This window comes from Phascolarctos cinereus, unplaced genomic scaffold, assembly GCF_003287225.1.
Source record: "Phascolarctos cinereus isolate Bilbo 61053 unplaced genomic scaffold, phaCin_HiC Scaffold_5;HRSCAF=322, whole genome shotgun sequence".
Lineage (NCBI taxonomy): Eukaryota > Metazoa > Chordata > Mammalia > Diprotodontia > Phascolarctidae > Phascolarctos > Phascolarctos cinereus.
In genome coordinates this window covers 294,596,398-294,623,994 of record NW_027555958.1, presented here as the reverse complement: position 1 = coordinate 294,623,994, position 27,597 = coordinate 294,596,398, and the positions used below count along the sequence as shown (strand labels likewise).

General features: G+C 45.8%; 2 protein-coding genes across 4 annotated transcripts in view; one reads left to right on the top strand and one right to left on the bottom strand.

The window, feature by feature from the left end:
- The first annotated feature begins 155 nt into the window (after positions 1–155).
- Positions 156–3,500, top strand: HIGD1B (HIG1 hypoxia inducible domain family member 1B). 2 transcript variants are annotated; one of them, XM_078155963.1, is made up of 5 exons: positions 156–395; positions 514–1,115; positions 1,944–2,150; positions 2,692–2,826; positions 3,354–3,500. In XM_078155963.1, exons 3-5 carry the CDS (start codon positions 2,051–2,053, stop codon positions 3,416–3,418), a joined length of 300 nt encoding a protein of 99 aa, XP_078012089.1. In that variant the 5' UTR covers positions 156–395; positions 514–1,115; positions 1,944–2,050; the 3' UTR covers positions 3,419–3,500. The 2 variants fall into 2 exon arrangements, with proteins under 2 accessions (XP_078012089.1, XP_020853343.1); XM_020997684.2 differs by lacking the exons at positions 156–395; positions 514–1,115 and adding an exon at positions 1,672–1,906 and having other exon boundaries at positions 2,015–2,150.
- Positions 3,501–4,338: 838 nt separating this feature from the next.
- The window catches only part of EFTUD2 (elongation factor Tu GTP binding domain containing 2), a 45,203-nt gene continuing 21,944 nt past the window's right edge, over positions 4,339–27,597 (bottom strand). For both annotated transcript variants that reach the window (XM_020997664.2, XM_078155962.1), the window contains exons 9-28: positions 27,026–27,108; positions 26,076–26,242; positions 20,731–20,855; positions 17,301–17,364; positions 16,551–16,641; positions 14,118–14,253; positions 13,070–13,197; positions 12,435–12,628; positions 11,521–11,632; positions 10,988–11,128; positions 10,313–10,414; positions 8,542–8,624; positions 7,563–7,649; positions 7,135–7,261; positions 6,830–6,917; positions 6,191–6,309; positions 5,866–5,960; positions 5,208–5,361; positions 4,997–5,104; positions 4,339–4,657 (exon numbers count right to left, since the gene is read on the bottom strand). In XM_020997664.2, coding sequence (XP_020853323.1) covers positions 4,562–4,657; positions 4,997–5,104; positions 5,208–5,361; positions 5,866–5,960; positions 6,191–6,309; positions 6,830–6,917; positions 7,135–7,261; positions 7,563–7,649; positions 8,542–8,624; positions 10,313–10,414; positions 10,988–11,128; positions 11,521–11,632; positions 12,435–12,628; positions 13,070–13,197; positions 14,118–14,253; positions 16,551–16,641; positions 17,301–17,364; positions 20,731–20,855; positions 26,076–26,242; positions 27,026–27,108 — 2,300 coding nt within the window. In that variant the 3' untranslated portion in view covers positions 4,339–4,561. The remainder of the gene's footprint in view (positions 4,658–4,996; positions 5,105–5,207; positions 5,362–5,865; positions 5,961–6,190; positions 6,310–6,829; positions 6,918–7,134; positions 7,262–7,562; positions 7,650–8,541; positions 8,625–10,312; positions 10,415–10,987; positions 11,129–11,520; positions 11,633–12,434; positions 12,629–13,069; positions 13,198–14,117; positions 14,254–16,550; positions 16,642–17,300; positions 17,365–20,730; positions 20,856–26,075; positions 26,243–27,025; positions 27,109–27,597) is intronic.

Here is a 27,597-nt window from a genome sequence, read left to right as displayed (position 1 = left end):
CTACCAGTTTTTTTATGTTGGGTCTAGGGAGGGGGTGGGGCAGGTTGGACGGCTCCTTCTAAGCTTCGGAGACAAATGTTAGGCTTTTGGTGGATGAGGACAGAGACTGGAGATGGAAGAAGGGAAACCTGGGGGAATTCAAGGGTAGAAACAAAGGCATCTGGTGGAAAAGGAAATCTCTATTGTCTTATATGTTCAAGGATCCTTTTATTGGCAGGCTTCCAAGATCCACCTTTCTATTTCCTTCTCTTGCTAACAAAGGATGATATTCATTTCCTACAGACACCTAGGTTCTATAGCCAATCCTGACAGATGCCTGCCTTGGGCCCTGTCCAGCTTTCTGAAACCTGTCCATGCATCCCACAAGCAGATGTCCCCCAGGAAACCTTTGAAAGGTGAGAGGGTCCCAGCTGTTCCTACTTTTCCTCCCTAAACAAATCTCATGGGCCAACAGGAGTGCTGGAGGTGATCAGATTCTGAGGAGGTCCCTTCTTTCCCTTTCCCTATTCACAGGGTAATTAACACTAGCACCTGAATCCACGACCCCCCAAGGTGACCATCATACTGACCATTTCCACAGGAGAGCTATGCGGGAAGGATCCATCAGTGATTCTAACAAAGCACAGCTGAGTGTGGGAACCTGAAAAGCAGGGGCAGGAAGCTGTTTGGAGAGCAGCTGGCCTAGTGTGCAGTGTCCAAGATCATATGGCTGGGAGACGTGGCCTTCTGTAACTGGTGTCAATTCTTTCTGCTTCCCTTCCCCCAAACACATTACATTTCCCATTTTACCCCTCATACAAGGAAGTCTGGCTCTGCTCTAATCCTTATGTGTCCATTGGTGCCTGAAAATGAACCAGGATGGCCTAGGTTCCTAATCACTGCTGCTTCCATCTGTTCCCAACACTTCTGAAGGCCTGGAGTTCCCAGCAGATGGAGGGGTTAAGGCTAGTGTTCCATTCTTTTCACTCTCCTCCCCTTGTTCACTCCAAAATCTCCATAAAACCCAAGCCACTATTCCCCTGACCCCAAAGTACTAGCTCATCTCCAGTTCTATAACAGCTTTAGGACGGTGAACACAGGCTCAGGCAGTCCTCCCTTTCACCACCACCACTAAGGTATGTGCCACTATGCTAGGTTTCCCTGTGGTGGAGCAGCCCTCTATTGTCCCTGGAGGGGCAGAGTTCATCTGCATCAGCCCCGGCCCCTAGGAGAAAAACTAGGTCTTTGGAGGTCCAGATTCAGCAAATGCTGGATGTTCCAATGGTTAGAACTGGGGAGCCAAGCATCTGTTTCCTGGGACTATGGGTACTCAAGGAGAGGTTAAAAAGGAGAAAGTCAGGGGACGTTGGTTTTACTTTACTTTCTTTCCACCACTTGGCAGGGAGTAAAGATTGGGAGAGAAGCTGGAGTGAAGGTGCAGGGTGAAACGTAGGAGGTGAAAGTATAGGACGCAGGGGAAAATAGGTTCATTTTGACAGAAAACTAATGTATAAACTTATATTCAAAACAGCATGTAAATTATAACTGATTAAAATGCTGAGTCTCTCTGTCTCTCTCTCTCTTGGATACTTTGGCACAAGGGCCCCTATCCATGCTACTTTCAGGTCCAGTGGGATCCATGAAGCTCCCTATTCTTCCTTCCCTCCCTCCCTCCCTGTCCAACCCCTCCAATGACTTCTTCCAAACAGCTTGGGATCACAATCTCAAGGAAGGAGCTTAGGGAGAGGGAGGGGTGCAGGGGAAAAAAATCACTGGAAGGAAGATGAGGAGGGAGAAGAAAGTTATAAGAAGGGAGTTGTAGAGAGACAGTTGGCAAATACGGAAAACAGCAGACAGCATGGTTCGGCTATCTACTGAAAAGGACTTGTTGGTTACTCTTCCAAAGAGGTGGCCCTTAGCATGAGAGGTGAGGGGCCTTAGCTGTCCAACCCTTCTTTTTCCAGCCCAACATACAGGTGAGAAGAAGAAACGAGGACAACTTCAAGGATTCTGATTGTGGGAGACGTCTTTTTAGGTCAGGGCTAGGGCCCCAGCATCTGGGTCCAGGACCATGTCTGCTAAAAAGGACTGGTGGGTGCCACCTGAGGGCGAAGGTGGAGCCTCTGATAAGTTACTGAGGAAGACCAGGGAGTCACCACTGGTACCTGTGGGTGAGTTGGGGATGGGGATGGGGAAAGTAGCCAACCAAGGTCTTGGAGTCTAAGGTCCAGATAATGAACATACCAACACAATCCACTGAACACCACCAGCAGCTGGTTGACCAGGAGTAGAAGCAGAAGGACAGAGAGGGTGCCGAGGGACAAGAGGAAGGAGTGTTATACTGACACACTAAGTAACAAAGGAACTGCCAAGGGGGTGGAAGGAAGAGAGAAGCTAGCATACAAGCTACAGGGCTGGCTGGCACACAGACTCGAAGGGTCAGAGGAGCTAGCACCCATCGAGGTTCGGGGGGGCACCCTAAAAATAAACATGGAGAATCAGAAGTTGTCAGGCAAGATGGGGGTGCTGGCAGTGACTAGAGTAGGATGTAAGGGTGTGTGTGCTTGCTGAAGTGAGTTAAGGGGATAAGGTGCAGGGTGTGGTGGGGGAACTGAAGGGAAACAGTCCCGAGTCAGGTGAGCCTGAAGGCCACTGAAGCCCCCTGTGGCTCTGTCCTAACAGCCTCCCCCTACCCCCCACCTCTTTGCACAGGCCTGGGGGGCTGTCTGGTGGTAACAGCTTATGGCATTTATCGGCTAAAGGCCCGAGGCCCTCTCAAGATGTCTCTACACCTGATCCACACTCGAGTGGCAGCTCAGGCCTGCGCCGTGGGAGCCATCATGTTGGGTGAGCAGGCATCAGAGCAAGGGCCCCCAAAACCTAGCTTGATGCCCTGATACTTCAGGGGCTGCAAGAGTCCAAACTCTTCCTAACCCTGTGGGCAGGGCAGCTTCCCAGTAGGAGCCACAAACATGGACAAGCCTTCAGGGTCCAGACTCTACATCTTCTTTCACACTTATGCAGGTAGAGCCCATTTTACCACTCAGGGTGGGTAGGGTGGGGAAATGCAGCAAAGTGTAAGTTTGTTTATAGCCAGTTGCCCTCACCTCCCCACATCGGTCCATCTTCATCCTGAGAAGCTGGGGGACGGGATGCGGAGAACAGGGAGAAAGGGTTTGGAGCAGTCAGTTGTTTAGAGCAGCTGCTGTGACTTGGGGCAGAAAGATGAGAGAGGAAGTAAAACCCCCAGGGGCTCTGCCACAGTGGAGCTCCAGGGTTTTGGAAGCTGTTCTAACTCCTGATCCCTGGCCAGCTGGAGGGGGCATGAGGGCTCTGACCCCAAGGGGCTATCTCTGGCCTTTCCTCTCACACAGGTGCAGTGTACACCATGTACTGTGACTACATCAAGAGAACAGCACACGATGCCGAGGAGAAGTAGGAGCTGTATGGAGGCTGGCGGTCAGACTCCCTTAAATGAGTCCCTTGTATGCTTCCTTATAATAAAGTGATTCTGAGGATGAGCGACAGTCTGTTCTTAACACAGGGAAGCACTCAAGAAGTTGGTGGTGGCAGCTGGTGTGAGGGCTCAGAAGAATGAGCTGGGGGAGGGGGGGTGGGGGCAGGCAATCAGCACTTTGGCCTCTTAGTTCACAGGATCATAGAGTTAGAGCTGGTGGGGTCTAAGAGGTTATCTGACCCCCTCCCCCCCATTCTGGAGGTGAGAAAGGCTCAGCTAAATACTAAGTGAGATAGCTAGGATTTGAACTCAGATCCTTTGACTCCAAATCTAGAATCCTCTCCACTCTAGCACGATGACACCGGGGAGGATTTGGGCACGCTGAAAATTTAAGCACAAATGTAATTCCTAAATCAGGGATCCCAGATTCCTCCCTCTCCTCCCACCTCCACCTCCTTTCACAGAAAAAAAGAATAATTAGACAGTTGATAGAAATGTTAATTCAAGAGTGGCTGCAAGTACTGATCCCTTAATAGGCTTCCCTGGGCACGAACAGAGAAAGAGAGCCCTAAGCTAGAAGCCCAGAGCCAGCAGGACCATCTAGGAGGTTCTATACCTCTTCACCCAAAAGCAAGTACCAGGGTAAATGCAAGGCTGCAGAGATTTGGTAAGGGATAGAAGGAAACGGATGAAAGGAAAAGGACCAGACAAAGACCAGAATGTTCTGCTCACTTACAAACAATGTTTAGGGTCAAATTTGTAAAAATAAAATTCTAAATTCCAGGACAGGGTTTCTCAGGGTCAGACATTTTCCTTCTCTTCTTCCCCCCTGAGGTTTGAGCCTCACTCCCTCCCTCACTCCCTGAGGAATAGAGCTAATAAGCAGAGGCCATGGAAAGACCTAAGAGGCCAAGTGTTCCTCCCTTCCTGGGGAGTCTGTAGAGACAGTTTACTGGCTGCTGAAAAAAATCAATACCATTTCTTTTCTCCCCCTACCCCGCCATCAGCAACTGCAAAGGCAAAGCCACTTGGTCCAATACACCAAAGTTGTGCCTCCCAGGCTCTGCTGTCCAGAAAGCGCTGCCCAGGACCAAGTACGGGAGCTGCCAGGAGCATCCCCCCAGCTCACATGGGGTAGTTGAGAACCACATCCTGCTTGGCAAGCTCCAACAACATGGGGTCATCGAAGAACTTGCTGATGCTCACATCCTCACTCAGACCCTAGGGTTGGGGAAGGAAAGGCCAGAATGACGCCTGGGGAAAAGCTGATCTGTGTTCTAGCAGCGAGGGAGGGAAGGGCTGATGCAAAGCTCTGGACAAAGCTGCCCATTTCAGAAAGAGCAATGATTTCTCACAGGGAAGGGCAAGGACTTTTCTGTGTCCCTCCCATCCCAGTAAGAAAGTATCTCCCAGTGCCTGCAGCTGTAAGGAAAGCACAGAAATCCCACATACCACGAGTATTGCTTTACCTAGTGGTCCACTGGGAGAGGAATCCCTAAGAATGGAGACTGACTTCTAGTGAGAACACTGAGTGCAGGATGGGGGAAGGGGAACATGTACCTTCCTACGACGGGTCTTGATCATGAACTCCCGGGCCAGGTGAGGGGCTGGCTGTGGCTCCAGGGGACGGATGACAATGCTTTTATCCAGTGGGTCACCAGGTACGATCTAAAACATAGGCCATATATAAGAATGGGAAGGCTCCCACGTCCTGGGGTGCAAACCATCTTACCAGAGCCCTGGAAATGTCTCACCTTCCTCTAAACCTCACCTGCCAATGGTGGAAAACAGACAGAGAGAAGGCTTGTCCCTGGGTGTGGGTCCGGAGGTCAGTTTCAAAACCAAATGAGTCAATAGCTGGGATGAAGGCCTTGATTGTATAGAGTGGAGAGCCTGGGATAGGTGCGTCCTGTGTCACATGGCCTCTGAGACAGACAGACAAAAGTTGAGCCCCATGCCCTGGGAAGATGGGCAAGCAAGCACTAACCACTGGCCAACCCTAAATCTACCCCAAACCAAAGCTATCATCTTATAAAAAAAAAGAAAACAGATATTAGACATTAAGTAGAGTGCTCTCAGTGTGCTCCTCCCAGGGCCATAAGACAAGAAGTAAGAGTGGGAGTTCAGCTGGCATTAGGGTCAGAGGCCTTCCTCTGAAAGTCATCCCTCATCTTCCACCATTCCCCAAATTAGTGGTTGAGGGTCCCTCTCTAGAGATGAGCAAGAGCTAAGGTGGCAAAGGGTCAATATGGACTTCTCTTTATAGGCAGTTGGGAAAACAAGACACCCTTTGCTTGGGAGCCCCTGTTGATCACTCCTTCGGGGAAATTAGCTCAGCATGCTTGGTCTTAAGCGGGGCAAAACAGTTCTTTCTCCTTCCTCACTAAAAGCTGGGTCACCACTGGGTCTAGGATGCTAGATTTGCTCACCTGCGCCTGGCCAAGACAGTGTAGACTGCAGAGACACAGTCTGCAGGGGCTTGAACTTCCACAAAGTAGTAGGGCTCCATTAGACGAGGGGTAGCCTGCAACAAAGGCAAAAGAAAGAAGTCCTCAGCTTGGGAAGAGGTAAAGAAGGGAACCAGAGAAAATGGATGGGCAAGGCCAAAGTGGAGGGCAGGAGCACGGAGTCTCTCAAGGGTTCAGCTCTCCACAGATATTCTCAATTGCTGTTTGGGTGAAGTGCCTTCTAGAGATAGATAAGGCATTGCCACCACCCCCTCACCCCTGCAACTCCATTACGTCTGCTCCATACCATAAGGAAGGCAGAATACACAACCCTCCTGGCAGTGGGAATGATCTGGCCTCCTCCCCGGTGCAGGGGTTCCTGGGCAACAACTGCATCCAGGATCTTGAACTTGACGTTGCGAATCACTGGGAATGAAGAGAAATGGGTGGACCATGAATGAAGAAGCCAAAAGATGAGAAACCCAGTGGTGGTTCAAGTGAGAAATAAAGCAGAATAATTACTGCTCACTGAAACAGCATGTGACAGAAAATCCTAGGGAGGGAATTCTGCAAGGCTATGCTCGGGTTTCAGATAGATGGCCAGTATCTGTTTCGGGCCTGAATCAGAGATTACATCTTTTCCAACAGTCTGGCAAGCCCAGCTACTGTGGCCTGCTATTTCTCTCCACCCAGGCCCAAAGCTTGACCTCCCTCCTCTCAGCAGACCTGAAGGGCATCTTCTGGATCTGGAGACACAAGGTACATCTAATTCTAGCCTGTGCCAGGTGGAGGCACCTAGTAAAAAAACGAATGAGGGAGTTTGGAGCAGGGTATAGCTCTGCCTCTGCTTTTCAATCTGGTCCACTGCCCAGATCTCAGAGGTGGTGAGATGACAGTACACCTTACTGCCAGGTGAGAGGCCTCTATAAATAATTAGCAAACTTACGCTCATCACAGAGGGGCCCTTCTCTGGTGCCCCACTGGAAACCTTGGACAATGCTATCCTTCACTGAGCCCAGCAGAGCTTTATCCACCTGTTCAGAAACATGAAGGCATCTTAGCCACAACTCTTGCCATTGTTCATGGGACCAATAGCCTTAGAGGACAACAAGAAAAGAGAGATAAACCTGGGAGAGGCCTTCTATTTCATGAGAAGATCTCAAAGCTCTCCTAGGAATTGGGAGAACATTTTCATTATGCCCCCTCCCTATTTAGCAACCATGAGTAAACCACCCACCAGTTCCCCTGTACCTCTGAGGGCAAAGTGTCGTCCACTAGGATGTTGGGGCCAGTGGCATCAGGGCCAAAGGCCCAGATAGAACGGGCAGCCAGCAAATCCCAGTCATACTTTGTCTGGAAGAACTCACCTAGCTTCTTCCTGGTAGGAAGAAGAGAAAGTGGAGGTGTTAGGGATGGCTCCATTGCAATTGGCCTTTTTGATAATACAGATTTTTAGTGGTTTTTCTCTGGAGGACTATCAATCTTCCTTGTCCTCTTCCCTATACATATGTAGATTATAGGGGTAACAGCAAGGGGATGCTGATAGAGCACTCCTCTGACCATATTAACACCTTCCCCAGGAGGTCAGTATTGGTAGAGATAACAGAGAAGTCATTTCCCTCTGTTGCCTGCTCTTTACCCATTCCCCCATCAATTCTGGAACAAAACCCCATTCCCACCTGTTCCAAGTGATCTGTACCACTTCATTCTCTATGTCCTCTGCCAGACCCTTCTCAAGAGGCTCAGCAATCATGGTGATCTTGTTCCTGTGCAGAAAAAAATGGGTTAATATGGAAAGATCAAAACAAGGCTAGGAGAAGGGTTACTCTCTGAGTAAAAGGGAACGAAAGAAACTTGGTGATGTAAAATAAGTGGCAAAAATGTGATTACAGACCAATGAGAAACTAAGGGGTATGAAAGGAGAAAACAATACTAACAGTCAAACATATATTTTGATTTGCTCCCTACTTTTGAAATCACTTGTTTTTAAAAGTAGGTTCTGGACCAAGAGGACTTTGTACACAATAACAGCCACGTTATGTGATGACTAATATTGTTCAACTGAACCCTTCTCAGCATTACAAGGATCTAAGACATCTCCAGAGCCCTCAGGATGGAAAATGCTGTCCACATCCAAAGAAAGAACTATGGAAGTCAAATTGCTATCACTTATTTTTACCTTCTGTTGAGTTTTGTTTCATCTTTCTGATGGTTCCTCCTATTGGTTTTAATTTTTACTTACAACTTCACTAATGTGAAAATATGTTTAATAGGAATGTAAATGTAAAGCCTATATCAGATTGTGCACCGTCTTGGGAAGGGTGGGGGGGAGGAAAAGGGAGAAAAATTTTCAACTCAAAAACGTATGGAAGTGATTGTTGATAAATCAAAATAAATTAATAAAATAAAAAAAAATAAAAGCAGGTTCTGGGTAAATTCTTAAAATCACCATAAGACAGTAGGAACGCACAAAGGAATAGAGGAGAGAACACAGAAATCTGCCCACGGGCACAGGTGCTAAGGGAGATGGGGATACCGACTCTTGCCAAAATCAAAACTTTAGAGTCCTGCCTTCTATCCTATGTGGCAGGAGGCAAAATCTGCTTGCATGCAAGCTGAAGGTATTAGTGTCCACATGAGGAGATATCTACTGCTTACTTCTTATTGGGTGTTTCAGCAAAACACTTGAGGGAAGACGTTTCTACCACTGTCTCACAAAATGTGACAACTGGGTCAGCCACCTGGGAAAGAGAAGATGAACGGTTAGGGGAGGGCCTGCTGGGGTAAGATAGTATTCTCCCACCCAAAAAGAAACCAGGAGCTCCAGGGCCTGCTCCTCTTAGGAATTCCCTCAGCTGTGCAAAGTAGCAACTGATAACTTTTTTTTTTTGGTTAGGCAGTTGGGGTCAAGTGACTTGCCCAGGGTCACACAGCTAGGAAGTGTCAAGTGTTTGGTCTGAGGCCACATTTGAACTCAGGTCCTCCTGACTTCAGGGCCGGTGCTCTATCCACTGCGCCACCGAGCTGCCCCAGCAACTAATAACTTACAAAGAATAACACGGAGACAATTGGTTTGCTTGCACCACCATTAGAAATCCCCAAAAAAAGGAGTAGGCAAGAAAAAGGAAAGAGAAGCAATCCTGTGGTTTTTGTTGTTCAAATCTAACACTAAGAGATGAGCGCCAAAGGGCTGATAGGATAACAGGAGGCCCAAGTATCACAATCCTTCTTGAGGTCCCACAACAGTCTATCCTTTTGGAAAGCCAACATCCTCTACTCAGTCAACACCAGAACAAGGAACTGGAGGGAGAACACAGACATCACCACTCACTAAGAGGAACTTTCTATGAAATAGGAAACAGATGCCCAGACAAAAGACAGAACTTGCTTATGAGGATAAAGGCGACTTATGTGAACTGATGCAAAATGGAGTGAGCAGAACCAGGAGAACACTGTACATAGCAACAGCAAGATGAACAATTGTGACTGACTTAGCTATTCTCAGCAATGCACTGATCAACACTGGATCACTGGATCCAGAAGATCCTGAAGGACTTAGGATGAAAAATGTTATCCATCCCCAGAGAAAAAAACTGATGGAATCCGGATGCAGATTAAAGCATACTTTTTAAACTTTGTTTCTTGTTTTGTTTTTTTTTTAGGTCTGTTTTCTTTGCAACATGGCTAATATGGAGATATGTTTTACATGACTACACATGTATAACCTATATCAAACCATTTGCCTTCTCAAGCGGGGGAGGGAAGAAAGGGAGGGAGAGTTTGGAACTCAAAATTTTTAAAAATGAATGTTAAAAATCATTTTAAAGAATTGGGAAAAAATAAAATATTAAAATTAAAAAAAAAAAAAAGAAAAGAAAAAGGTGACTTAGGGACAGACCTGGAGTTCTGAAGCCAGCAGGGCTGGCTCCCACTCTCTTCTTGCAACTAACCACTGCAAGCCTGTGATGGGGCACTCTAGAGCACAGCACTGAGGGAACAGAGGCAAAAGCCAGCCTCATTCCCACTGTAACTCTGCGCTGCCTTGCCCTATCAAAAAGTAGGGTGGGAAATAAAGGAGTGAGGAAAAAGGATAATGGATGTAAAGACCACCCAACCAAACTGGCACCAAAAGAGGAACTTGCCAAAAGAGAGGGCTCTTCTTTGGTACAGATTATCTCAGAAACAAAGGAACTCTTTCTAAAATTTTGCTCCGGGGTCCCAACATTGACATGATCCAAGAAAACAGGATAAATAGGTAGAGATACCCTCCCACCAAGATTCTCTTAGTCTCTCAGACTCCCATTGTTCCCTTCCATCTCCAGTATTTTCAAGGAGAAATATGTAGTTTTCACTGGTAAAAACCAGTCTTGAACTAGAAGCCAAGCTACCCACCGGCCAAGGAAGGTTGGGAAAAGGACCGTGACATCACCTTGATGTCTATCTCCGAGTACATCTTCCGTAAGTCATGCATCACGCAATCCAGATACAGCTCTCCCGTGCCCAGGATCACATGTTCCCCAGATTCTTCCACCTGAAATACAATAGTTCTTGTACAGATCTCGGTCTGGGGCTCAACAATGCCACCAATTACTGATATAATCAGGATTAGGAAGACCAAGGAGGAGGAACTCAGTGTTCCATTACCCTTGGATAGGGCCAGCCTCTCTTAAAAAGTGACACTTCAGAAGTACAAGTGATCAATTCAAACCACCCCTTGGCCAGTTACAAAGGTGATCAGGGTTTATCATCTACCAGACAACATTAGTTTTGAAAAAACAAAACAAAACAAAAAAACCAAAACTTTGTCCCATGGTCACAGCCCCAAGCCAGCCTCTAACTCTGTCACAAAAGGGAGCATGGCTAGCTCAATACAACTCAGCAGCTCACCTCCATATTAAAGGACAGCATTAGGTACTTTGGGTAGAAAGAAAGAAAAAGGAGCTGGTAGGCATTCTGTAGTGACCAGGGTATAGAAAACCAATGCCAGAAAGCAGACTAGCAGAGTGACTGGCAGAGATGCCAGCTTAAGGCTGAATTTACTCCTGCCTCTTACAGCACCAACATGGCGCCTACTGGGGAAGAGTCTGTGGGGCCTGGGACGCACCTTGGTGGTGAGGGACGGGTAGCTCTTGTTGACCTTGCGCAGGCCATCCAGCATCTTGGGGAGCTCGGAGGGGTTAACTGGTTCCACAGCAATCTTGATGACCGAAGTGGTATTGAACTTTAAAGGCCGGAAGATCTGAGCCTGAGATTCAAAACGCAGAGAAGTGAGGCCACCTGGCCTAAGGAGCAACTAGAGAAAGCTGTGATAGCTGACATATAACAGAGGATTGGCTCCCCTGAGGAGCCAGTATTGGGGTGTTTTTGCTAAAAGCTCAGATGCTTCTGAGCAGCCTAAAAATCTACTTCATCTCACAGATCTTGGGGAGTCAGGAGGATCTATAGACAAAGAAAGGGTTTCCTGAGCATACCCTTACCGTCAAAAACTTCCTCGCGCAAGGAAAACCAGTGAGGTCTGACCTCAGTCAAGCCAGTGTCAGAGCCCAGATTTCCTATTAAGTCTCGGTGGCTCTGGTGTTGTCCCCAAGAACCACGTAAATTGATAACAATCTTGGCAGCTATTTCACAAGGCCCTACCTCCTCATTGCCTCGGGGCTCAGTGATTGTGGCAGTCTTCACAATGGGCTGATCCACACCCTCAATCAAAACCCAGTTGCCTGCAGGAACTCGGTTCACTTCTATGTGATACCTGGATCCCAACATAAGAATGACACAAGTAGGGCACATCAAGCAGTAGTTTCTTGAGGTACAACACAGAAAAAGGAACTAAGTGTACTAATGATGTGGAAGCTACTCTCCACTCCAGCAGGCTACTTTGCCTCAGCAATACTCTAGGAGTATATATATATGAGGAATAAGGAAATGCAAGCTGGGAGGTAGACAAAGGGTATTCCAGTCAAGGCACAGGCCTCCTGTGGCCCTTAAGCGTTCTCATTTCCCCCAGGGCAGCCACCAAAATCGGGAAATTACCTTGGGGAGGTGTACAGCAGTCACATCTCTGCCACATGACAGACAATGGAGCTGAGCTTACAGTAAAGGATGATTTTTAAAGTTATAGGCTAGGCCAGGACTGTCAAATTCAAATAGAAACAGGGCCAATAACCACATATAAGGCCCATCCCTAAGGGCCATACGATGTAGAAAATCATGTTAGCATTATTTATGTATTACTATATTTTTGTTTTGTTAAATCCCAATTCCATCTTAACCTGGTTCGGGCCCCATTTAGGAATGTTGTAGGTTTGACATCTTTGGGCTGGGCTACAGAAAAGAATGGAAATCCTCCCACAGAGAGGTTTAACCAAAACTCAAAAGCAAAGCCTTTAGGACCAGTGAAGAGGGATCTATACCATGGGAATCAGATAATACAAGTCAAGAGGTTTTCTTAATCACACTACATAGAAATAGACTGCCACCATTTTCCTTCAATACAGACTCCTCTTCATAGCCTGAAAAGCAATAATATGGATGCTGGCGCCACCTGGTGGTACCTGGCAACAGAAATCCACAGCCGGCCCACAGTACAGATCTGGGAATCCTCTTCATCTTCCAAAGTATAATTTTCCCCAAGCACCTTCACTGGCTGCCCAGCATGGATGGTGCCACTCAGCACTCGCCCAAAGGCATGGAACTGTACCCCATCATCAGTACTGTACATTTTGGTGGTGTGGCACATCAGAGGCCCCTGGTAGAGAGACATGGAAAAGCCGTGTTTACATATGCCCTGCAAGAGAATACAATGCCAGCTTGCTGGGGCTGGGATATGAGCTCTCTGGGCATTGCTCTGCTTTCTTTTGGGAGAAAGCAAAGCTCAACACTACTCTGTCCACAGTCAACAGAAAGACTGAGAACTGAGTGCAGATAATTCCTCCACTTTTTTTGGAGGAAAAGAACCAGGGAACAAAAGAATAGGTGGGGTTCTTTCTGCCAAAAACACAAATCCTGATGCTCAACTGCCTATACCTTCAGGTTATGAATCTACTCAGGATAAGGAATGGCAGAAAAAGACAGAAAGGCCAGAATGGAGAATGCAGTAGGAGGGGAAAGGGCAGAGGAAAGGCAGGGAGCACAGGGATAGGGAGGGGTGGGGGAGCAAGGACGTCGGCCCCACAGCAGGTCTCCTTACGTCAGGATCACAGTCGCTCATGGCCTCACCAAGGTCTGAGTCTACACCGCCAGTGTAAGTATGCTCAATCTTGGGCTTGGCGCCCACCTTTGGAGAAGGTATATGCTGCACACACATATCTACAAAGCCTGTGATGAGAGGAAGAGAATGCCATGATGATACCCCCGCCCTTAAGGAAAGCCCATACATTCAGAGAAGGTGTAGAGCGTCCAGCAAACAGGATCATTCATTGGCCTGTGCAGGGGCAAGGTCATCTGGTGAGGGGTTACTAATACTCATCTAGCAAAAGATTTTTAAGTTCAACCCAAAACTCTAAGAAGTTTTCATGATTCCGGATCCAGGTTATTTATTCAGATTATACACTAAAACCAGACATCCCATGCTCCCCTCCCTCATCCAACCCTTCAGAATAATCCCTGATCCATGGGGCAGTTGGGTGGCACAGTGGATAGAGCACTGGCCCTGGACTCAGGAGGACCTGAGTTCAAATCCGGCCTCAGACACATAACACTCACTAGCTGTATGACCCCGGGCAAGTCACTTAACCCCATTGCCTAGCCAAAAAAAAGAATAATCCCTGATCCAACTCCTCTCTTTGAAGCACTGTATTCTATTTCTGTTTAAAATGTGGTTTTTTTCCTAGTTTCTCTAATAAATTGTTAGCAGTTCTCTATGAGAATAGGAAAATTTCCCATCTTTATTACCTGTCCCATGTGCTAGGCCAGAATGAGCATCTTGTACCTCCAGGGCACAATTAGCACAACTGCTAACCAACAATATCTGTCCGGGGAGTTTCTGAATCAGTCCATCTACAACAAGTTGTACCAGGCTATGAGCCCTCCGAAGAGGGTCACACTTATCCTTGCTCTCCCCTGAGATGCAAATCAGCTCCTTGGTGATCTCAAGGCCTACGTCCTGACGCCAGGGATGAGATGAGAAAAGCATATGGCTGTGCTGCCCCTGAACGTGCTCTCAAAGACCGTCCCAAGCATTGCCAGGGTGGGCAGGTGATCTCTAGTATCTCTTGACACTCAGGACTGTTTATTACCTGTGAACTCCCCAAAGAACTTTTTGCAGACCAGCCTAAGGAGAGGGCGTATGTTCAGCTTCAGCTCTTCTTTGGTCAGGTGGATACCCAGTTCATCCAGGGTCCTTGGGAGGCTGGTGTCCACGTCTCCCACAACCTATCATGACAGAAAGCCACTAACATAGTCAGTCGAAGCTGGCTCCAGGATGTGACCCAGGGGGTGCTGTTGGTTTGCTATATGTATGCAGTAAGGCCAAGAGGAGGGTCCGAAGGACAATCGCAAGAGTCCCTGTGGCTGGAGCTTCCACCAAAGATGACAGTGAAGGGACAGAAAAGAATTTTACTTTAGTTCCCACCCCCGATACAGAAACACCAATGTTGGAAAATTATTGCCTGCTCTGGTGAGAGGCCCTTTGGAAGTCACTGACTGGGAAAGAACAGACTGGCTTTCCCAATGGCTGGTCTTCACTCAAGACAGAGGGCTCTCAGTGCTGCCACCTTGTGTCTAAAAATAGCATTTCACCTCGGCCAAGCAATCACCCACACCTCTTGGCAGACACACATGATTTAGAGCATCAGACCTCTGTGAGAAACCAAAAAAGGTCACTTAGCAGTGACCACACGTAGACAGGGCTGGATATATATCACCCTTCCTCCAGGCAAGGCTGAATCTAAATCATCCCCAGCGCTCTCAGGGTCTACAGGGAGGGTGAGCCTATCAATTCCTTTCATTAACCCTGGCTGGTCATTCAAAGTACTCCTACAACATGGCCCCAACTCAGCTTTATTTTGCATGTCTCCTCTCACGTCTCAGGCTCCAACCAAACCTTGCACCCTTATTCACTGTGTTCTGTATAGCTGGAATCCCACAAAGTGCCTCCCCCCACCCCATCTCTACCTCCTGACAGCCTACTCATCTCTGACAATAAATGGTTTGAATGTGGTACAATTGACCAAAGCTGATAAAGAATCTCCCCCAGGTGAGAGGTCTGAGGCACAGGCATACGGGGAGCTATCTGGAGGGGACAAGCCTCTCCCAGGATTACAAAGAGGCTGTTCCTGTCCCCCAGCAGTCCCTTGGACCTTTATCTCCTTATTCTCACCTCCAGGTGGGCAAGCCTCCTCAGGATTACTGAGCACCCCTTTTCAGACAATGGAAGGCCACAGGAGCCAGGCTCATGACTGCTGTTGCTTAAATAAAGCCACTGGTGGATTTTGTACTCAGGCCAGAGAGAGCATCCAGCTCAAATGCCACCTCTTCTAAGATGCCTTTCTTGATGCCTTCAGCTAGAAGTGACCTCTCCTTCAGCTGAGCTCAGGGCACTCTGCATTCTTTTTTTAGATACCTAAATTCTGAAATGTACTAATTCATACTTTCCATATTACGAAGATTTGGGAATGACTGAACAGACTGTGGTACGTGAATGCAATGGAATATATGCTGTAAAAAATGATGACTCCAGAGAAGCATGGGAATACCTGAATAAACTGATGCAAGATGAAGTAAGCAAAACCAGGAAAACAATATTTTATATAACGACAACAATGTTAATGGAAAAAACCACCACCACAACAAGACAAGTGAAACGGAATGCAAACCACATGCAAAATTATAATGACCAAGACTGGCCCCAAAGAAGAGGTATGAGAAAACACTACCTATCAATTCTACGGGTGTGGAACACCCACATGTAACATTAGACCTTTGTGAAATCAACTAGCTTTGCTGAACTTTTCCCCCTGTCTTTTAATTTTTTACAATAAGGGATGGTTTTTTGAAAAGAAGGTTATATACTTCCCATTTACATGTCAAGGAATAGAAATGATATAAAAAATGATATTAATGAACATTTATTTTGAAAAGTTTGTGAACTAATTCATTGATTCTAGTGTGACATATCCCAGAAGAGAAAAAAATATCTATTCAGCAAGTATTATTGAAGCTTTCTTCTATGAAGCTTTGTCTAACTTCACCCCACTTCATTCTGGGTCTTCCTCAGCCCCTGTAATGAGTTTCAATTATGCTATTTAGCATCTGTTGATAAGTAATTCTGTTTTCAATTGGATCACAAGCTGCTTGAAGACAGGAACAACTGTCACATGCTTTTCTCATTTTTCACACACTTTCCCAGCACAAATAGCTGGTGGTCGATTACTATTGGCTGAATTGAATTCTCAAGGCATCCCCGGGGGATTGGCCTCCCCTAAAGGACTGTTCCTTTGTACTCCACTTCATCTTTCCTTCCCATCCAATGGAACCTAGCACACATCAGTGCTCAACAGTTGCTCAAAAGAAATCCTAATAAATGGTAACACTCAGTAGGATGGATTTAGGGATGGAGGAAGCCACTCACCACGGCTGTGCTTCTTCAGCTCAGAAGAGCACAGCAGACCTGAGCAGGAAAGGGATGTGAAGATGTGGGAGGACAAAACGACATATCCCCCTCCACTCACCTGAGCTAAGATCTTATAAAGTGGCTCTAAGACAAACTCCACAAAGCTCCGCTGGGAGCTGCTGGTTGGGGCCTTTTTGGTAAACTTCCGCCTAAAGGGTGAGAGAAAAGAGAGCTGTGGATACCTCTGGAGGACAGAGCGCCTATCATCCAAGGGACTTTGAAGCCAGTCAGGACATGAGAGAAGAAAGTAGAAACTGTCAGAGGAGAATTCCTAAGGGATTTACCTTCTGGGGCTACCCTGGGACCTCTTCACACACTGGCAGTGGCCTCCTCCTGACTGGCTAGTTGCTCTCAGAACCTCCACTTATAGGAGGATGCTCAGCCCAGCCCGGCCTGGCCATGTCTTCGTTGCTGATGCTCCAGGCTTTCTCTACCATGCCCCTTCGGTGGGTACCCAAATCTCCTGCCTCCAATCCCCCGTTTCTCAGTTTCCTTTTATGTGCTGTTTTCCCTGTTGAAATCTAAGTTTCTTGAGGACACGGATTGTCTTTCTTTCTGCTACCTTGTGCTTAGCACGGTGCCTGGCACATAGCAAGTGCTTGCTGACATAAAGACACATCGTCTCCCTGGTTACAGACAATGAAGCCAATCTCATTTAAGAAGGAGAAGAGGAGCAGTTTATGCCATTGAATGCTTTGGATTTAATCTTTATGAGCTCTCTTCCTCCATGTCCTCAATGACTGGGACAAAGCCTCAGCGGGAAAGCAGACCACCCCCTGAGGAAAGGGAAATTCTTCAGGCCACTTACGTTTTAGGATTGAAGTAAATGTCACCCCATAGCCTCTTGGCAAATTCTTGGTAATTGATGTCACCTATATGACAAGACAAAAATGATAATCCACTTTCTGCTTGTAGTGATTGTGTGAATCCTTTAAATTATCACCAATGGCTCCTAAATAAAAGCATCAATAAACTTCTTTCCAGGTTTAAAAGATTTAGAACAGGGGTACATGTGGAAAAGACAGACAGAAAGAAGCAACCACTCCAAGACAGTGAGTAAGAGGCAGAATAAGACACACATTTTTAGGCATAGTCAACATGGGAATTTGTTTTCCTTGACTATACATATTTGTTAAAAATATGTTAAACAACACATGTGTTGTTTTCCTTTTTTCTTTTCTTTTTCCCCCCTCCATTGGGGGTGAAGGGAGGGTAATGGGACATAAGAAAAGGGCAGTAGAAAAAAAAGCAGAAGAGAAAAGAGGGCTGCTGGGGCTTCTTTTTAAAAGATATAGAGAAGAGAACAGACAGAAGGCCACAAAGAAGTAGACAAAGCACGACAGTGTGGAAAGCTGGAAGTTGAGTTTATTATGTACTTAAAAATTAAAGCAAGCTGTGCATAACAGAATCAGTGGCTTCATGTACAATCTTCTTTTTCTGTTCTACTATGCACACAGAACTACCCATTTTATGTGGTATTTGTTAAACTGAGAATAAAAATAAGCAAAACTAAGTCAATGAGACCATTTGAGACCAAAACACAACTCTCTGTCTCCCTCACACTCTCTAGTCTCAGCGTTTAGTGGTGCTTGAAGGAAAAGATGACTGATGCTTCTTCTGACTTTCTTGCACAGGGTTTTCTGCTAGCACTGATACCCCATCCCTCCCTCTCGTTTCTCTGTGATCCATGGGGAAGCTCTGGGCTGCTGCCAGTTTTAGCAACCCTACAGCTGCAGCCTGCCTGGGCCCACCTCACTTCTGCTGTCCCTCCACCCTGACTCTGTGGGCATACAGGACCTTATAGTGCCCAAGAAAAAACACCGAATATCTCGTCTGGAGTCTGGGACATTTCATCTCCACTTCCCCCCCCCCCCAAAAAAGAGTTTTTTCTGGCTGGGCTATAAACACTGATCCTGACCAAGACAGACTGAACAACTCAGCCTTTCTAAGACTGGATTCAGTCCCAATCCAGCTGAGTCTCCCACTGGGTCAAACAACAAGCTGAGATTCAGGGGTTCTGGGAGATTCTGCTGTTACATTGGCATCTCTAGAACTTCCTTTACATGGGTACCTTTTTGGTCACTTCAGACTTAATAAATCTAAAATCAAAATAATTCTTCTTCTTCTATTCCCTTGTCCCCCAAACCAGCTCCATCTATTTTTGTTAGGGATTCCACCGTTTTTGTGGTCACAAGATAAACATCCCTTATCACTCTTCCCCTCCTCCTCCCCCCATTTAGTTCTAGTCACCACGTCCTGTTGATCCTGGAATACTCCTCAGAGGCTACATCCACTTCATCCAACACCATTCTATCCCCAAAGGTACTGCTCTAGTCATCACACTTATTCTCTCACACCTGGACCACTGCACGAGCTTGCTATCTAGTCTCCAGCCTCTTCCCCCCACACCTGTATGTCTGATTCTCATAGCTGTTAATCCTACTTCCTTCCTGCCAATTTCAATATATCTTGTATTTACTTATCTGATCATTTCATGTTCTCCAATAGACTGTAAGCTTTCCTGTTTGTATTTGTATTCCTAACGCCAAGTATGGTGGCTAGCTTAACTAATGTTTGTCAATCTATATAATATCCACAAATGCCACAGTAATCCGCTCCAAACTCCACTTGCACACGCAGGTTCCCCACTCAAAAACCCTCCATGGCTTCCCACGGCCTACAGGATAAAGTTCCAACTCCTCAGCTTGATGCTTAAGGCCCACATTTGACCCTTGACTATGGTGACCCCACTGCTCATCTACAGAATTTTCTGTGCTCGCCACATTGATCTAATCATCGTTACCTGTGCCGCGCACATTCCTAGCTCCCTGCCTGTTCTCCACACCTGCAATGCCCTCCCTATTCTCTACTTATCTGAGTCCTTAGCTTTCTTCCAAGTCCAATCCAAACCGAACTTTGGGGCTTACTCCCTCCTCTGAACTTCTGGGCCACTCACTAGTTATTAGTGCTGATACCACGCTTTGGCTCTTAGTTTCCGCTGTCTGAATTGTTATTCATCCCTTGTGCTTATGTCCTCTCTCCCTAATACATCTCCAAATTCCCTGAGGGCTGGCATTGTGTCTTCCATGTCTCCTCTCTCTCTCTGTATCGCCAGGGCCTAGAACAGATCATGGCTACTGCTACAAACGTGTACAGTGACAGTGACAAAACTAAATGCTGCTGGTCTATTCCTCTCCTGTGTTTTCCATGATGACACTTTCCTGCACTAACACTGAGTCGGAAGATAGGAATTTGTCTCTCCTATGTCTCAAAGATGTCCAACTAGGAGTTACTATCATACAGCTACATTACAGCTGCAGAAAGGATTCCCATGAATCTGCTTCACATGTTACCTATGCTCCACCACTGTAATAGGGTCGTACTGTCTACATTAGTAGGTCTTAGTCTGATACTAGCTTCCCACATCAGTCAGTCTATGCTTGAAAAGCCCTTCTCCAACGAGGTCTGACATCCCCATTCGTCTTTCTCTTTTCAGCTTTTAGAAAGGAGCATTTACTGAGGTGTAATAATAAGAACAGTTGGTATAAAACCAATTGTTCAGACCAGCAGTCTGTAACAGACTCTCCCCACTAGTCTATACAGAGTCTAGGGAAAGTGGGTTCAAACTTAGACTATATCTTCTTATTCTTTCACCAGAATAAATATATAAATATTGAGAATAAATACTGAGAAGCTTAGGGAACCAAGGAGGCTTGGATAAGAAAGCTACAGGGACTCTCAATTTGGGAAGCTGAGGCAGGAGCTCTTGAGAAGCCAAAAAGCCGACATAACAGTTCAACTAAGCATAGCCAGAAAGAGGGTTATACACACCCACTGCAAAGCTAATACAGAGTCCTTTTACCTAGCTCTCTCAGGACCCTTGGCAAACTGAACTGAACTGCTAGGAAGGCCAATGGTAATAGATGCTTCACATCTAAATAATGTGCCCCAAAGTACTTTGTTGGCTTAAGGCATTCCTGGCTTCAGGGTATGCACTCTACCAGGAGTTTTCATGCTAAAGAGTAATTCACTTTTTTCTTTATCTTTTTCCTATCATTTATACTTCTTTAGTATTCATAATCCACTTGATTCTAAGAAGTGGCCTGGGGAAGGAAAAGAGTATTCAAAATACAGTAAAAGTCAGAAAAAGGCTCCCACGGAAGATTCTGGCGGGATGCCACAATCCCATCCATTCAGAATGAGAAACTCTGTTGAAGTAAAAAAGACAGACAGCTTACCAAAAGTGTCAGCATAGATCTTGGCAAAGGAGCCCAGTGTGAAACAGATGCTGTATTGGGAGCTGGAAAAACAGACATTGCCCAGAAGCGGAGAGAGGATCAGGTTCTCATCGGTGGAATACATGCTGAAACAGAGATGGCCACAAACAGAATGACAAGCTGGTATGGACACTTGGATGATGGGATAGTACTGACACACAGCATGTAGCTGTGTGTGTGGGAGTATCATCACACAATCCAATCGCCTAAACATGCTTACATAATAGGCTCAGCATCGCCAATAGCTTGGTCCAAGAGACTGATACGATGGAGCCGTTTCCTAACTCTCATTAACAAGCTGACTTCCCAGAGTTGGTAATATTATATATAATCTTGGGAAAAGTTAACTGCACGGGACTGACAAGGGGCAAACCAGAGACCAAAGACAAAGATTTTGCAGTACAGAACAAATCAACTGTGCCAAGAAATGAATGAATTTTAGAGAAATAGCAATTAGACTAATACACTTGGGAATAGTCACTAATGCAAACACGTTTTCCTTGTAGGTTATCATCTGCTGAAAAATTCTCCCTACTATGCAGTACCATTCTGTTTTATTGTTTTAATGCAGTGTCTTTACGGTGAATCTGTTTTCCTATGGTTTCAGCTTAGGACTATGAGTCAGGCTTTCCTCCCTCTGTCCTGACATAGAATCATAGATTTAGAGTCTGAGAAATGCTGAGTTGGTTGGAGCAGAGTTGGTCCTTTGCTCTCAGTGAGGACCATGACATCAGGAAGGTGATGTCATGACTTGCAAGTGAACTGGATTTAAACAAGCCTCACTCTCTCCTCTGGAGCCGTCTGGGTGCAGTGGCAAGACACAGATCAGGATGACTGGAGATGGCCCCTCTGCCTCCTGAGCACTGTACTTGAGCAAAGTACAGCTTTATCTAAGGACTTTCCCGGTCCCTTGCCAAGTCCATCAGACACCAAGTCCTAATAGTCTATTAATTCTTTTTGCATCCCCTTGCCACTACCCTAATACAGATTCTCATTACTGTTCTACTCCTGAAGTTTCATCCTCCCAGGGTTTTAAGCTTGCCTTCTCTCTGCATACCAACCCATCCTTTACAACGCTGCCAGACAAATCTCTCTAGAATATACATCTCTGTTCAAAATCCACCAAAAGTTCCTTCTTCCATACTAAGTAAATCTTAAACTCTTTATTAGCCTGGCATTCAAGACCCTCTAATCTGGTGCCACTCTATTTTCCCAGTCTTACCTCAGAATGAGTTTTATCAGTTCATATTATGTCAACTGTGCAGTCACTACAACAAAGCAACCCTCCTGTTCCTACCTAATTGATTCTCTATCCCACTGACCTCAGTGGCTGTTCCAAACCTTCTCTTCTCTCCTCAAATCCCCCCACAACAAGCCATTCCCCCACCTTTTCAGCCAAGAATCTTACCTTATACTTCACAAAACATCAAAGTGATTAGCAGAAAGCTCTCTCTTCTCCCTTCTTCCTCATCACACATCCTGCTGACATCATCCCCAACTGATCACTGGTGTCTCTGATGAAGAGGTGATTCTTTTCACCAAGGCCAAGCCCTCTCCATATGCCCTCCAACCTATCTCTAGTACATTGCTCCATCATCCCTACTCTAATTTTTAATCTCTCCATATCTATTGATTCCTTTCCTGTTGTTTGCAATCACGCTCAAGTCTCCTTATCCTTAAAAAAACCTTCCCCAGATGCTGCCCTCCCCACTAGTTCTCCCCCATTTCTCTCCTTTTCTCAGCTAATCTTCTTAGAAAAAGCCAACTGGCTGCATCTATGCTGCCTTTCCTCTCACTCTCTTCTGAACCCTCTGCAATCTGACTTCTGACTTCCTCACTTAGCTGAAAGTTTGCTCTCCATATTTACCAAGAACTTTTAAACTGCCAGATCTAATGGTTTCTCCCGAATCCTCCTCCCTTGTGAGCTCTCTGCAATATCTGATACTGTTGACCACTTTCTCCTCTCTGGGTTTTCATGACATTGCTCTCTTGGTTCTCCTCCTACCTGTGTGACTGCTACTTGTCAGTTTCCTTTGCTGGTTCATCTTCTATACCACATCCCCTAACTGGAGGTAAACCTCATGGCTCTGACTGGACCCACCTCTTTTCTTTCTATATACTCTTACTTGGTGATCCCATCAGTTTCCATTGCTTCAATTATCACCTCTATGCAGAGGACTCCTTGTTCTACATATTTGGCTTTAGTTTCCCTCCTGAACTCCAGTTCATCATCACCAACTGCCTATTGGACGCTTTACACTAGAACCTGCTCTCTTCTGAACCTCCTCATGTAGCTGAGGGCACCATCATTCTCCTGGTGACTCAGGTTCACAACCTCAGTGCCATCCTTGACACCTTACTCTCTTCTACCCCAAATATCTAATTCACTGCCAAATCTTGTTTTCTTCCTCCACCACATCTCTTTGCATCTGACCTGTTCTCTTTCTCTCAGTGACCACCTTAGTTCAGGTCCTTATCACCTCTCATATACACAATGGTCTCCTAAATTGGTCCTCCCTGCCTTAGCTTTTCCCCTGCTCTAAATCAACCTCCACACAGCTGCTAAAGTGGTTTGCTAAAGAACAAGGCTGACCACATCACCAAGCCCTACTCAGTAAACTCCAGTGGTTCCCACTTACCTCTAGAATCGAATATTTCAAGCTCTTGTAATGTCTCCAGTCTTCTACATTACTCCCCATTCACGTGCTCTGTAACCCAGCCACATTAGCCTATCTACTGTTCCTGACACAGGATGTTCTATCTATAGTCTTGATATGTTTGTGCTGGCTGGCCTCATGCCTGGAATGCTTCCGTAGAATCCCTGGCTTCCTTGGAGACTCAGCACAAGTGCCACCTTCTGTAGGAGGCCTTTCTGTGTTCCCTCAGCCAACAGACTAGCCTTCCTGTCTAAGGTTACCTTCCATCTATTCGATATATATCTTTATAAATTCCTACATATGTACAGATTATCTCCACCATTGAAATGCAAATTCCTCGAGGGCAGGGACTTTTCTTTGTATCTCCAAAAATTAGCAAGGGGCTTGGCACATATTAAGTGCTTAACAAATGTTTGTTGACTGCCAAATCTCATTTTGACCCACATAACATGCCTGTGAGGCAGGTTCTCTAGGTACCATTATCCTCTTCTTAAAGATGAGGAAGAGGAGGCTAAAAGACAAAGTGGCCTACCCAGGGTGATACTACTGCCCTCTACCTCTACTTTGTTGTAGCCAAGCTCTTCTCACCTCCATCCTGTGCATTTCCTTATGGATAATAACCTTAGCATCCTGGCTTGCACAAGCATTTTGAACCCTCATAGGTACTTCTCATGGATTACGAAAGTTGGTTGTGGGTATATAAAATCCCATTAGACTTCAACTTCCATGAGAACATGAACAATGGCTATCTAAACTTCTTATCTCCCTAGCAACAGGATGCCATACACAGTAGACACTTAGTCAATGTGTTGAATGAATTCCTGTAGAAAAAGTATGTGGCAAACCTCAGACATGCTGCCTCTTAATTCCTCCTCTCCTATCCATCTCTCACACAGCTGGCAGAATCACTTTCCTAAAGCACAAGTCTGACCATGTCACTCCTCGGCCCCAGAACTGTGAGCAGTGCCCTTCAGCCTCTAGGATAAAACACAAACTTAGCTCGGCACTTAAAGTCCTTCACAATCTGGCCCAGTTTGTCTTTGCTTCCCTCGCCATTCTCCATCACAGGCAAAGTGGCCCGCATGGCTTCCTGAGCTCAGCACTCAGCCATCTTCTGGGCCTCATCCCAGGCTTTCCATCTTCTGTACTGGAATCATGAGCTGCCTCCTCCTCACATCCAAAGCTCAGCATGTGTCATCTCTTTCTGGATTCCTCTCCTGGTACCCTTAGTTGTGGGTGCTCAACTCGTCCTCAAATAACCGTGCATTTACTAATCAGTTAATATGCTGCAGTTCCCCAACATCCCTCGTCCTTCCCCTCTCCCAAGGAGCACGCTGACTCCTCAGGGGCAGGGACTGCTCATGTTTTGTCTCTGTAATCCCAGTGCTTGGCACAGAGCAAGTACTTAACTTAATAAATGCTTGTCGGATTAGAGAAGATTTCACAGCTACAAGGCGGGATAAGTGAAGAGGAACAGACAGACTACATTATAAAGCAACAGAAACTACAAAAGAGGGGGCTAAGAAACCAAAAGACTCCTAGAAGCAGTCTTGTGTGCTGCTCAGACACTACCCTCAATTCCGTAAAGTGGAAGAACTCTAAGGGACAAAATATCTTTACAGATGGATCTGGACGGCTGTTTTATGGAACCCTAGGGCTGGCAGAGACCCCAAAAGATCATTCTGTCTATTTCTCTGTTTTCACACAAGATTGCACCTACCCCACTGACCGTGGTAGATGGTAGGAGTGATGGTAACATCAGTAGCACCAGCTGCAGCTGCGGCTTCATAAAGCTTTCATGCAGCTCGTGCAAGCAGCTGACATTTTCATAGCCCTTTCAGGTTTGCAAAAGTCCTTTACACACATGATTTCATCTAAGTCTCACAACAATGCTGTGAGTCAGGTGCTATTATTACAATCTCCATTTTACAGATTAGAAAGCAGCTCAGAAAGTTAAATGACTTGCCCAGGATCACACATCTATTAAATGCCAAAGGCATACTCCAAACCCAGTCTTTCCTGACTCCAACTGTGTAGAATGCTGACTCTCTATACTATGCAATACATCACAGGCTTTCCAATGCTTTGTTGGGAAATTCTTTCTGAACCTGTGCAGTTTGGAGTTAGGTCCATTTATAGTGAAAACAAGGATAGCTACTTGCTGCCACTTATTTAATAATCCTTTTCCTGAAGGTCTGAGGCAGTTAGGTCATTTGGCTTATTAGCAGTGACGAGAGACCAAGTTTATGGTTCGATCCTTTTATGGCCACAGCCTATGTCCCTAGCCTTGATCTCACTAGAAAAAAAACCTCAGAGCACACATCTTGTCAATGGTGGGTCAGCAGCAGCATTTCTGTCTATGTCAAACACACCAACTCAGTTATTAAATCCCATCAATCTCTGTCCCTCTTTTACCTAGGCCAAATTATCCTGATGCTTCTTACTACTACCTGTGTTGCCTTGGGCAGTCACTTCATCACTTTGGGCCTCTTGGGTTCTGACCCCAGGAAACTCTATTCCTTGACATCACAACAATTCACCTCCATCCAGTCTTCCCAAACCACAACCTCGGGCCCTCAGGGTTACAATCTCTAAAAAACTCAATAGTACTGAAGAAGGAAAGCACACTCTAAATGGCCTCCCCCATACCTGATTAATCCATTGACTTCATCCACAATGTGGCGCAGCTTGTAATAGGCATCTGTTGGGGGAAGCTTTAGCTCTAGAATCAGCCGGTCAATCTTGTTGATGCACACAGTGACGGCCAGCCTCTCCTGCACCGCGTGCTTGATCAGCCGTTCAGTATTCAGCATCACCTAAGGAACACCAGGCTTACAGAATGGAGGAGAAGCCATGAAAGCCCCACAGCATGGCTGCAAAGGGCCCTATCTTTTAACATGGGCAAAGCAGGAATGAGGGTTTAGACAGCAGACAAGCTCCCTCACTTATTCTTGGAATTGGTAAGCCAAGACCTGTGATTAGCCAAAAGGAAGCACCATTTGTAAAGAACTATGCAAACTTTAAAGCATTATAAAAACGCTAGTTTTTGTTATTATTACCTTGAAGAAGCAGGATTATCTGGGTAAGAACTAATAGCTCCCCCTACTGGCCAGCTCACCAATGGCACATAAGTGAGGAAACTATAAATATTGGTGCGGCTTTCTGACTACCCGACAAGGGCCTGTGGAACCTTGAATTTGTCCACCCAACCATCATATTCTTTCTCAGCAGATCTTTCTAACTCCTACCACTAACTCAATAAAATCATTAATTTAGAGCAAATATTTAAAATACATTTATACCTGCCCCCTCCCTCCAGATTACAATGTTATCTCTTCATTTCCCAAATCGTGTTGAATTCCACTGATCAGCTCTACCAAGGAAAAGGAGTGATTACACACCTTTTAAGAACGGATGCTGAATTTGATTCACTGTCCTTAAATCAGAGCAAAACTAAATTTAATCACACAACTACCTTAAACTAATCACCAAAACTTCTGAACCTTTCTTGTTCTTTTGTTCTGGGAATTATTTGCAGCAATTACAAGGAAGGGGGTTAACAAAATATTGTCCAATATCTCACAAAAGCAAATGCTCACCCCCTCAGCTGCGTCAATGAAAAGCACTACCCCATCGGAGATGCGTAAGCCAGCTGTTACTTCATCAGAAAAATTCACATGTCCTGAAAAAAAACCAAGCATGCAGAAAGGGCAGTCCGTGGGTACAGCTTAATGCACTGGTACTCTTACCTGCCTGCAATGGCTCAAACGAAAGTCTCTGGCTCTCTTACTTCAGCCCGGTTACTGCAACTATAGACAACCTCCAGACCTGTAACACCTCCTCACGTTCCTCCAACCCAAAGTCTCACACAATTCTGAAATTCCCATTGATAAGACAAACTGAGTTAATCCTCTTCTACAAAAGCCCTTATTAGGTAAGAAGGGATACACATTTGTACCCACTAACAGATTAATACAAATACATTTATTCAACTAGCAGATAGTGGCTCTAGAAAGCAGAGAAAAAATCCTTTGAAAAGGGGATAGGAGACAGTATGAACTTTATATCTTGCTCTTCCACTAATTATTGTTTGACCTTGGAAAAGTCACTGCCCCCCTGGGCCTTGTCTGCCTCATTTGGGAATTGGACTAGATTATCTCTCAGTTCTGAT

What these genes read in the sequence shown, in the direction of transcription:
- HIGD1B (XM_078155963.1), top strand. Translation starts at nt 2,051, where the DNA reads ATGTCTGCTAAAAAGGACTGGTGGGTGCCACCTGAGGGCGAAGGTGGA. An exon ending in GTCACCACTGGTACCTGTGG is followed by an intron (nt 2,151 to 2,691) that starts GTGAGTTGGGGA and finishes CTCTTTGCACAG; the next exon opens with GCCTGGGGGGCTGTCTGGTG. An exon ending in CGTGGGAGCCATCATGTTGG is followed by an intron (nt 2,827 to 3,353) that starts GTGAGCAGGCAT and finishes CCTCTCACACAG; the next exon opens with GTGCAGTGTACACCATGTAC.